The sequence below is a fragment of the Ochotona curzoniae genome, unplaced genomic scaffold (assembly GCF_017591425.1).
Source record: "Ochotona curzoniae isolate NIBS_2020 unplaced genomic scaffold, NIBS_Ocur_1.0 contig_1274, whole genome shotgun sequence".
Taxonomy (NCBI): domain Eukaryota; kingdom Metazoa; phylum Chordata; class Mammalia; order Lagomorpha; family Ochotonidae; genus Ochotona; species Ochotona curzoniae.
Genome location: NW_024465023.1, coordinates 16,960,599 through 16,972,483, shown reverse-complemented (window position 1 = coordinate 16,972,483; position 11,885 = coordinate 16,960,599). Strand labels below are relative to the sequence as shown.

General features: G+C 40.3%; 1 protein-coding gene across 1 annotated transcript; it reads left to right on the top strand.

The window, feature by feature from the left end:
- Positions 1-10,697: 10,697 nt before the first annotated feature.
- On the top strand, positions 10,698-11,153 carry LOC121171388 (histone H2A-Bbd type 1-like). Its single transcript, XM_041003113.1, has one exon. It carries the CDS (start codon positions 10,770-10,772, stop codon positions 11,151-11,153), a length of 384 nt encoding a protein of 127 aa, XP_040859047.1. The 5' UTR covers positions 10,698-10,769.
- Positions 11,154-11,885: the final 732 nt, after the last annotated feature.

Genomic DNA, 11,885 nt, shown 5'->3' with positions numbered 1-11,885 from the left:
GCTTCTCGTGGGTCTCCCATGTGAGTACAGGGGCCCACACATTTGTCCCCTCTTTTTCTTTCCTAGGCACATTAGCAGGGAACTGGGTTATTAGTGGAGTAGCTGGAACACTAACCACTAACAAGGACCCATATGGGACTGACATCACAGATGGTGGTTTAATATACTATGCCACAACACTGGCCTCTTTTCATAATTTTTGTCACAGAGCAAAACTTTTTATAAAATACTGCAGCAGCATGCATGCATTTATTTCCCTGTTGGCAGAATTATATAAAATACCCACTATCTTTTAACTTTCTGATATCTAAAGCAATTTTGGTTTCTAAATCACATTTACCCAAAGGCCTTTTGCAAGAGACTGTTGCCTGCATAAGCATTCATAGTGAGTATGACTTATGATGTTTAAGTTTAGGGAATGGCAGATAAAATAAAGACAAACAGCTGTTCTCTTTTGATTTCTTGGGTCTTTGTTCATTTTCTTTTTCAAGGAACTTATGTGCAAAGTCATCAACAAGACTTTTTTTTTTTAATGACACAAGAATAGGTAGATCAACTGTACCCAATATGAATCCTTGCACGATTCTCTTCTTTCTACTACTCACACAAGCTGCTCTTGAAAAGTCATGGATTATGTCCTCCTTATCAAATCAAACAGCAATTATTCAGTCCTCATCTTTCCTCTCACAGCATTTAGTACTCACTGCTTTCAAGCTATTTGCACTCCAAACTTCATGCAGTCCTTCTTTATTCTGCTACCCAATTTGTTATGTCTCCTCTGTTGGAACAGCAGTTCCTTCCATTTTTATTTTAAAAACGTATTTATTTGAAAATGTGTGTGTCAGGGAGAGAGAGAGAGAAAGAGAGAGATCTCTTTCAACTGCTGGTTCACAACTATGATGGCTGCAACAACGACTAGGCCAGTCCAAAGCCAAGAGCCAACCACTTCTTCCAGGTCACTGGCATAGGTGGCAATGCTTCTGATACATTCCCCAGGCACATTATCAGGGAGCTGTATAGGAAGTGGAGCAGCTGGATGTGAACCAGTGCCTTTACAGGATGCTGAGTTTGCCACAACACTAGCCCCAGCAGTCACCTCTTAACTTCTGAGTGTTAAAGCATCTCAGAGTCTAACATGTCACAATTGGTCTTCTCTTTATCTAATCCCAAAACTAACTTGAAATGCTCACATATATCTGAAAATCCTCAACAGTGTAAATCTATCTTAAATCTCTTCAAAGATATCCAATTTCATGGCTTTTAATTTTGAAATCTTGAGGTCTTCAACTATAAAGTTGGAAGGAAATGTTCTTGCATATTTCTATGCCATACTGTCTGAATTCTTGGATTACAGTGAATATTTGGTTTACTCAATTCCAAGATCCATTTTCTTCCATTTTCTACCTTGTTTTTTGCCCCCAGGAGATTGAACACTATTAATATTACTTAAGATTCCCTGACCTCTGGCTTCCAGCTGGTTTCCATCAAGAGGAGACACCAACAGGAGGCAGAAAAAGAGATAAGTCCAAGTATTCACTTACACATCTTCTGCTTCCTTCTAGTTTGAAGTCTGAGTAGGGCCTCCTGCCTCCATGGTTATATTCATCCCTACTTCCCCATTTATAATGCTTCCAAGTCCCAACCAAACTCCACTAACTCTAGATTTTCCTGCTAGCATTCATTCTGGCCTAGTATCAGAATGTATTTTTGATGCTTTGGTTCCTGGGAGCAATAGTACCCCTGTGAAAACACTCGTGGGAACAAGCTCTACTCTTATTACTGCTGTATCATGCTGGTGAAGTGGAACCATTCAAGATCTGTATATTAAGCCGTTTCTTGGACAGAATGTCAGAGTACTTGTGGGACACATAATAGACTACTGAAACAGAAATGCACAAAGTTATGAGCAAATAAAAGGATGAATTTTGTTAACCATTTTCATCAGGATTTGATTGAATGTGTTGGCTCCAAATGAACCTAGATATCATGATATCTGATTCGCTTCTTCTTTGTTTCTTTGGCTATATTCATACACATCCTACTACTGAATTCCAGTTTACTTTCCAATTTCTATAATTTTATACCAGAGTGAGATTGTAGATGATCATGTGTTGAATGAATAGGCAAAGCTGATTTCTAAAATTTTACTCTGAACAAAAAAGTTACATATGTGTTTGACTAAAGCTCAACTCAAATACCAAAAAAATGAGTTTTATAGACTTGCATTTGAAGAAGACAAGCAAACAACTTTCTAGCAAAGGGAAACCAACGGATATAGAACACAGAACTATTTCATCCATTAGAATTCCATAGCTAACAATATTCAATGAATAAGAGGACAGTGGGAAAGAAATTAGATTTTCAGGAAAAAACAATATATCCTCCAGTAGAAGGTGACAAAAATTAATGTATATTAAGTTAATAACATTATGAAAACTTAATTATATGAGGGTTAATTTTTGTTTTACAAAGTACAATGAAAGAGAAAAACTGAAAAACTATATTATTATAATAATATAGGGGAAACGGTGGGAGAGGGAGTCTTCCACTGGGGCTTTCTGATATCTGATCCCTCCAGGATCTGTTACATCATATGGCCAGTAGGAGGTGCTCTGGTTTTGCAGCCTGCTGCTGGTGCAAAGCCCTTCCTGCTCTGGATTCCAAAACTCAAAACTGGGACCATTTTATGACACTCAGCACACAGGCTGGAACATTATTCCCAGATTTGGATTATCTCTGTCCAGAACACAAAAGGGCTCCCCAGCGGTTACAGTTTTGTACTTATGGAAAACCAGGTGAGACACAATCATGTCCATCATGATGGAGGAGAATTCCTAGCATATACTGGCCACTGGACCCCAAAAAGGTTTACCAGTTTGTTGGGTCCATGTCACCCGTCAGCAAAGAGCTTTCAACACACGTGCCACTTCTCACTGAGCTCATCAGGGAGATACACTCAAGAGGTTGGAAACAATTTTACAATGCTTTATTCTCAGCAATTCTCCTTCTTGCTTGTAGGTATATAGTCCGGGATGCCCCTTGCTACAACAGAGATCTAGGATTAGGTACTAGCAAGCTGGTACCTGAAAGAGTCCATTTTCATGTGCTTTACCTGTACAACAGCTGAGCTATCCATACAGCAGTTCATCCCAGACTGTATACCTACAGGCAGGAAAGAGAATTGCTGGGAATAAAGCATTGTCAAATACATTGCTCGGAAAGAGGTAGAAATCGAACCTGGGCTGACTCAGATAGTCCCTCCATTGCAAGCATATGCTAAGCATTCTTGATAACTGCAAAGGAGAAAGCAGGGACTGGGGGATGAATCAGTCCAAAGTCAACAGGAGAACTGTCTTGCCATCATTATATGTGCCAAAGCTAACTGAGATTCATGCTGAAGCTTCATAGCTTTAATAGCTATAAAAAACAGATAGTGCCTATAGGAGATGGCACTAAATTTTAATGTACAGTCATTCCAAATAATTGCAAAAACTTTGGTATCAAGAAAGGATAAATCAGGGAGAATCTATATACCTCTAGTGCACCTAATTTTCATCAAAAATCTCATAACTTCAGAGACAAGGTAGCAAATATGTCAGCAGACAGAGCATCGCATGAAGGTAACACATAGACAAAGCAGTCAGGTCCCTAAATCATGGAAGCCATCTCAATCTGGAGCACTGAGAAATTTCACTGTGTTGCATATCCGTGAGAGTTTTTTTTTCCTTCAAATTTTCTACATGCTGCTTGTTGGAATAGTTTTTAAAAGACACTCTGCAACCATAATTTCCATGGCAACTACAGGTGAAATATTTGTCAATAACTATCAAGAATCTAAGATTTTTATCTTACTTGAAGTTAAGAAGTCAATCTGGCACACTCTTCTGGATGCTAGTAGAAGAGTCAGTATTCCTGGGGGAAAGACAAAGATCTCTTTAGCTGACAGCTTGTCAGGTAGTATGAGTTCCCTGGTTGTCTTGATTATCCTGTCCCCAACTCCTATTGAGCTGACAGAGGCAGCCCCAGTGGACACTGATGCTCACACAGTGAGCCCCATGGGCTGCTGCTGCTCATGCTAGAGCTGAAGAACAGCTGAGAAACGGTAACTGCTAAGAGGGCAGCTATGCCCCTGGCCAGCCCTCGCTCCAAGAGAGGCATTATCTGTGTAATCCAGAGAGTTAACATGCTTAAATTCTGGCTAGGTACTGAAACACTCTCTGACCTCCAAGGCTGACCTCAAATAGAAACACACTTCAAAACAGTCCAGAACAAACGTTGTCAAGAGCCTCCACCCACATGACATGCAGGGACGTGAGAGATCCGTGGAAAAAGGGTCCCAACAGGTGGCTGGGCCATCAGTCACTAATGACTCATGTTCCAAAGCAACTTCCCCCTTATTGGACACCTGTTCAACTTTACCGGCTAGAGGACGAGACATGACAGCTGGTACTTGCTTCCATAGCCAGGCATCTAAATGCCATAACTCTAAATTCTACTTGTTACCTCACAGGGCTTCACAAATCCCTCACAAAACATCAAATATCTCTGCCCTTCATTTCTACAAATTTCTCATCCTGTATTTAGATTTTCATTATTATATTGTCCAGCATTTTTATGTTTTTCCTTCTAAGCTGATTTATGGTTTCAGCAATAGATATATTGAGCAAAATTCCTGGAGGAGAGATTTTTCTACAAGGAGTTATCTGAAGCCACAGGGTCTGAGACCAGGGTGTTGATGTCATAGAACCACAATAGCCACTCTCTTTACTGGATTAAACCTAGGATTTATCCAGATAGAGCTTGTGGAATTTGTTTCCTGGTTTCTTTTTCTTTTTTTCATTCATTCTTTCTTTTTTTTTAAGATTCATTTTACTGGAAAGGCAGATCAGATTTATGGAGAGATGAGACAAAGAAATTCAGCAGCTTTTTCTGGATCTTCCATACAGGTGCAGGGTCCCAGGGTTTTGCTTATAAGGTGAGGATTTAACCATTGAGCCATCATTCTGAACCCTCCTGATTATTTTTGATACAAGTAGGTGGTAGATGCAGAAGCATAGGAAACACAGAGCAGTGCGAAATTGTAAAAACATCACTTCTTACCACTATCAACAATAGCCAGATCTGCCCGGGTAAGATAGTCTCATTACAAGAAATTGTTAAACAGTATCCCACTTGTTTTCTTGTTGCTGCTTCAAGAGTTAGAACTCTTAATTTGTTGCTTTCTGCTTAAGAAACAACTAGCATGCTTAAGGCCCTGTGACTTCTCTACTTAATTATATAGAATTCATATGTAAAAGGTTACTTAATCACTAATATTTTAATTCTCTAAAACTTTGGGCTTAGTATTACAAAAGTATTAACCAACAAGAAAATAGTTTAGGAGAATATAACATAAAGCAAGGATTTAGCTGAAAGTTTCTTTTCTTTATTTGTCACTATCTTCAGCAAGGGCATGTATAAGTTTTGCTTAACATAAAGGACAGACAAGAATATTGCTTTATTATCAAGTCAAAATGAAACTCTGGAAAAGAGATGCTTCTGCACCAATTGGCACAAACTTTTCATTTAAATTAGCTCTGCCATTTTAGACACAAGATAGGTAATTACTGATTTGACACATTTCCAGAAGATTTTAATTTAAATGGCAACAAGGTTTTTCAAGGTTTTTTTTTCCTTACCAATACATGCTCTCACTTCATTTTGTGTATATGCAGTCTCTCAAATGGCAGTTATATTGGCAATGATATATTCTCAAAGAGATTAATTAATATTGCTTGCAAATCTGTTTTACACATGAAGATGTGGTCGTTATGAATTCTCTGGATTTCCATGACTTTGTTGAAACCGATATGCGTGGATCCAAAGCATAGCGCTTTCATTTGCTGAGTGTTTTGATCTACAGGAGCTTGGGAGGCCTCAGAAGTTTCTCTGACCTTTCCAGCAGTCTTGTCTCCTGCTCCTCTTTCTCCCCAAAACAAATCATGAAAATTGGAATTCTCCCTCAAGGTGGCCCACAGAAATTTGAACCCCTCCATCATACAGCAAGTCACAGGCAGTAGCAATGGTCACTATCTCCATTCTTTCTTCTCCCTTTAAATCCGTTATTTAGAGGGTCCCACTCAGTTTCAGTGAGAAAGAAACACCACAAAAGAGGTCAAACAGAAGCTTAACACATAGGTCTTGCTGCATGCCTGTTCTCAGTATTTTATCATTTGACCACTCTCTTTTGTATAATCATATTTATACAGAGTTGTCTATGTTCATCATATCTACACAGAAAGACATTTTCCCCATGTCTTCGGGTCCTCATTTCTGAAGGCTCTTATGTCATGTAAAGTTCAAATAAACTTTAAAAATTGTTTTGAATAAACTCATTTGTTATTCTTTTTTAAAGATTTATTTTCTCTGGAAAGGCAAATTTACAGAGGAAGCAGAGACAGAAAGAAAAGATCTTCCAATTGGGTAGCTAGGACTCAAAGCAACCTCCAATATGGGATGCTCATTGTTGACAGTGGCTTAATTCACTGCACTACAACACTGCTCTCCTCTCCCCAATTTTTAGGTTGAAGAAAACTAAATAGGATTTAAATAACCTACTGAATGTCACGATTAGTTTGGTGATAGAATAAAAAAAAAAAGCATATGTGCTGAGTGCTTTTCTATGTACTTTACATATATTGATTTCTGTAGATAAGAAAAAACTCTGGAACAGATATTATCATCGTCCTCATGGTATACATAATGAAGTAGCAACACAGAGAGAGTAATCTGCCCAAGTTCATACAATCAGTGTTGGCAAAGCCAAGATCCAAATCCAGACAGCTTAATTTCAGATCTTGTATGCTGAAAAATTACACTACCCTAACCATTCATTTTGTTTGATATGTTTATTCAGGGAGGTGGGTGGGACATTAACTTTGTAATCTATACATAATAAACCAAATATAGATACCTCAGTCTAATAAACTATATAAGATGCATAAAAACCCAATCTCTATATAATAAACTTCACCAATTTTAAGTGTAAGATTTTAAAACTTTTATTTTTTATTTATATTTTTATTGGAAAGTCAGATATACAGAGAGGAGGAGAAAGATCTCAGTCTGCTGATTCACTCCCCAAGTGGCTGCAATGGCAAGAGCTGTGCCAATCCGAAGTCAGGAACCAGGAGCTTCTTCCTGGTCTCCCATTAAGGCGCAGGGTCCCATAGCTTTGGGCTGTCCTCAACTGCTTTCCCAGGCCACACTCAGGGAGCTGGATGGGAAGAAGAGCCGCCGGGACTAGAATTGGAGCCCGTATGGGATCCTGGTGTATGCAAGGTAAAAACTTTAGCTGTTAGGCTACCATGCCGGGCCAAGATTTAAAAACTTTTGAGAAGCATAACACAGTTGTGTAACCACCACCAAAATGAAGACAAAAATTTTCCATCACTTCCCATCATCAGCACAACCATGCAACAATTCTGCATTTAGCCATGAATTCAAGGGTAACTCTTCGCAGTCTAAGGGATGAACCAACAACAATAAATACTTCTCTGTTTTAGCTTTTTCCTCTTTAGTACCGTATCACTAAAATTCCAGCCCCTCTGAGCTCACATTTTTCTCTGCTCATTAGAGTTCATTTTTCACCCCTCCCTTATAATTCAAACTACTTGGAAACTTAATACAAGCTAGCTAAGAGCAATCGTAGAGCTTAACGTATTTGTGTCTATACTCTAATGGGTCACAGTCTTGTACTGCCCATTACCCAATGTATGAAAACACTTGTTTGATATACTTTGTCTAGTTTTCTAGTTGCTTAGAATGGGAGGATAATTTCCATAGTAATTAATCTTTCCATCTGGTAATTATAGTGGCAATGCCCACATGTTTTATTACAATCTATTTTTATTTCAATTCCTCATTGTGTCACCTTGAAAAAATTACTGAGCTTTAATAAGCCATTTATGGAATTACCCATGTGAATAGTAGGAAATGTCATTCTTATTATACTCGATAGAATTTTTGTTAATATATGAATGGCTCTGATTCAATTTAGACTCTAAAACTGGGCCCTCAGCAAGTTAATAAATATATTTAACTTGTAGTTTCATATTTTTGAAGTGGTTATAAATATAGCACCTACTTTATAGAATCATTGTGAAAATTAAATATACAGAGAGAATTTAACTTAGTGACTGTAATTTTTGATAATAAATGGTAGTTTCAATCTTTATTAATATAATTTTAATGGAATGGCTATGCCATAAAATGGCTTCATATTGATTCCAAATGTTACCAGTAGGGGGGACATTAGGTTTTATTTTATCGCATCATATATTTATTTTTTTTCTAGTGATATGCACATTAAGTATGAGCTAGTTCACTGTTTTATTTCCATGAGGATACCATTTCAACAAATACATTTTGAAAATTTACTGAGCACATGAAATAAGCAAATATGGATAACACATAGCCCATGCCATTGAATACCTTATAATTCAATAATGAAGTTTTCATTAAAATGTAGCTTTCCTTCACATCCCTGCATATAACTAATTACCTTGGAACAAGGCCTTAGAATGTCATTCTTTAAAATATTTCAAATGTTTATGCTAATTTTATTTTTATTGATGCTATCTTTCCTTTTAAAATCTACTGAGGTTTAGTTTGTAGCCTAATGTATCATTTATACAAAAAGTGTTCTATGTACACTTGAGAAGGAATGTGTATAATGCTACCAGTAGGTAGAATATTCTACAGACAACCATCAGAACTACTTGGTTTATTGTACTTTTTCAAAAGATTTCTTTATTTTTATTGGAAAGTCACATACACAGAGAGGAGAGACAGAGAGGAAGATCTTCCATCCAATGATTCACTCCCCAAGTGAGCGCAATGGCTGATGCTATGCCGATCCGAAGCCAGGAGCCTCTTCCGGGTCTCCCACGCGGGTGCAGGGTCCCAAAGCTTTGGGCCGTCCTCGACTGCTTTTCCAGGCTGCAAGCAGGGAGCTGGATGGGAAGCAGGGCTGCCGGGATAGAACCGGTGCCCATATGGGATCCCGGGAGCATGTGAGGCAAGGAATTTAGCCATTGGGTTATCACAGCCGCTAGGGTATCACAGCCACTAGGCTATTGCACCTGGCCCGGCATTCTGACTTTTAAGGTAGAAGATGTATGGTGGCCACGAGGACTCACAACACCATGCAACAAGACAGCCAAACCGCTAGGTGAAATTTCATAAGTATTAACCTCCTCAGGAAGCAGGTCAAACAGATTATGAAATCAAAGAAACAAAAATGTGCCATGAAACAGCTTCACCAGTAAGGCCCAGGACAGACACAATCCAAGGTATCATCTCCTTCCCAGAGCTTCAGTGGCTCAGAAATTTAAGCCTTTGGTGTCATCTTTTCCAAGATCCACGACAGTAACAGTCATTATTCTCAGAATTTGTCTAGGCTTTAGCAACCCATTCAGAAACGGGCCTCAAAAGCCATGACAACCAATCTGGCCTTGCTCTCCATAGCCAAATTACTGGGTCATACTTTACTATCTGAAACCATGGCTCACAGGCAAATCCTGTCTTTAGAAGCTGCCACACTCATCTAAACACACCCACCACTACAAGAGCCTCACACTAGGCCTGGTCCTCCCAACAGAGCCATTCGGGGAAGAGGAATCCTATATAACTCCCATCTCCATATGAGATTATTGATCAGAATTCTGCTTCTCTTGCTGGTTTCCTTAGGACAAACAAACCTTAGGAGGGTGTATCTATCAGAATTACTTACATTGTCCTGACTCTGAAATCTTACAACTTGTTCCCAAATCAGGTTATACCACCTGCATTAATACCTCCTCATCCTCATATCCTGGCATATTCTCCCTTTTTTACTCCAGAAAGGTGGTAAGAGCTTCCATTCATCCATTAAGTCATTTGAGAAATAAAGAAATAAGTACAAGGAAATTGTGTGTTTCTGTATTAGTTTGTCATAGATGAAGTAGATTATTTTCTGTATCTCACTTCATAAAAACCAGCTGTGCCCAGTACAGAATATTTTACTATTGTCACAGTATAAATGAAATTATCAGGGTATAATAAAGTGGCATATTCTGTCAATTTCACAAGAGTAATAAGGCATCGAGCTGCGATTTGAAATGAGGTCTTTAGATGTTAGGTTTGCTCCTTGTTTCTTAAAAGGTTTAGGGAAAATGCTCATTCTCACTATGTACCCTAAAACCATCTTTATTATCATTATTACTTCCACTCAAATTTCATATTCAGGAGAAGGTTATGAACAATTTTTTAAAATATATATTTATTTTAATTGGAAAGTCAGATACACATAGAGGAGAAAGATTAAGAAGCCTGGCCTAGAGGTCACTCATGTCTGGCAGTGGACTGCAACTTACACAGGGATGGAAAGGAACTCAGAGAAAACACAAGAAAGGAATCAGTTTATCTGACTGCTTTCCCACAGACATGGCAATGTCTCCACTGAAACTACTTTGGAGGAGACTGTTAAATAAGCCCTGTGGGCTTTCTTTAAAAGGGGCCACAGTGTCCTGCAAGCAAGTTCCTCCCAGCCATTTCTAGGCCAGGCCTCTGCAGGGCCCACTGGCCACCACTGACATCACAGACAGAGGTGTCACAAAGGCTGCCCTTGCCTAGCCAATCCAGGGCTACAGAAACACAGTGGGCGGCACTGAGCAGTGGTAGCTTGACAGGCACCTGGCCAGCAGGAAAATCAAGCTGAGCCACCTGGGAGTAGAAACCAGCCCACCATCATGCATGGGAGGAGGCCCACCAAGAAATCCCGTCGGCGACGCAGGAAGCCCATCTCCCGCTCCACCAAAGCTGAGCTGCAGTTCCCTGTGAGCCGCGTGGACCGCCACCTGCGAGAAGACCGCTATGCTCAGCGCCTGAGCTCCTCCACCCCTGTGTTCCTGGCCGGGGTCCTCGAGTACCTCACGTCCAACATCCTGGAGCTGGCTGGCGAAGAGGCTGACAAGAACGGCAAGATTCGCATCACCCCAGAACACCTGCAGAAGGCGATGGAAAACAACGAGCATCTCAAGGACCTCTTGGACAGTGGCAGCAACCCTCCTGCTGCTGAAGAGCCCAAGTCCCAGGAAAAGGAGGAGCAGGAGGAGGAAGAGGAGGAGCCATGACACCCAAGCCTCGAGCATGGCTCGCCTCACCTGACAACAGTCTTCCCCCCATCCCTACAACCCCACCCTGCCATCTCCCTTAGAAAAATAAAGTGTTAAGTCAATTGCAACAGTGCTGAGTCCTCTCTGTGTGTCATTTTGGGTGGCAGGCAGCTGTGAACCATGCAGAGGGTTGGAGGGGAGTGTTTGGATCAGGGATTTCAGAGAAAGTGTTTCCATGTTGACCATGGGCCTGGAACAGAGGCCCTGGGTGGGGGAGGATCTGACAAGGGTGGAGGGGAGGGAAGAGGAAACTTCCTCTTTGGTTCTGCCCAAGGAAGGCCATGGGAGGCCAGGAGCTTGACTGGGGTTGGAACCTGAACTGGGTGGTAGAGGTGATCCTTGAGCTGTGGATGCACTGCATGATTCCAAGCAGTGAGATGGGCTGACACCAGGATGGGTGCAGATGTCTTTATCCATCATTGGGAAGGTCTCAAGTCAGGAGGTGATGACAAGGGAAATGGGGTGGACATGGTGGCACACTAGCTGACATGCACTTAATAGGACAAGTTCTTTGCCGTGAAGATAAGGAATGGTGGAGAAATACAAGGCTCTATCCAAAAAAATGTTGTGGTCAGCTTGATGTATTTATTATTTGTTTTATGTCCTCCTGCCTCCTTTGTCAAGGAATTTGATCCAGGATTAGAACCTGGCCATGGAGAATCAAGATGGCAGAATAGGGTAAGGACACAT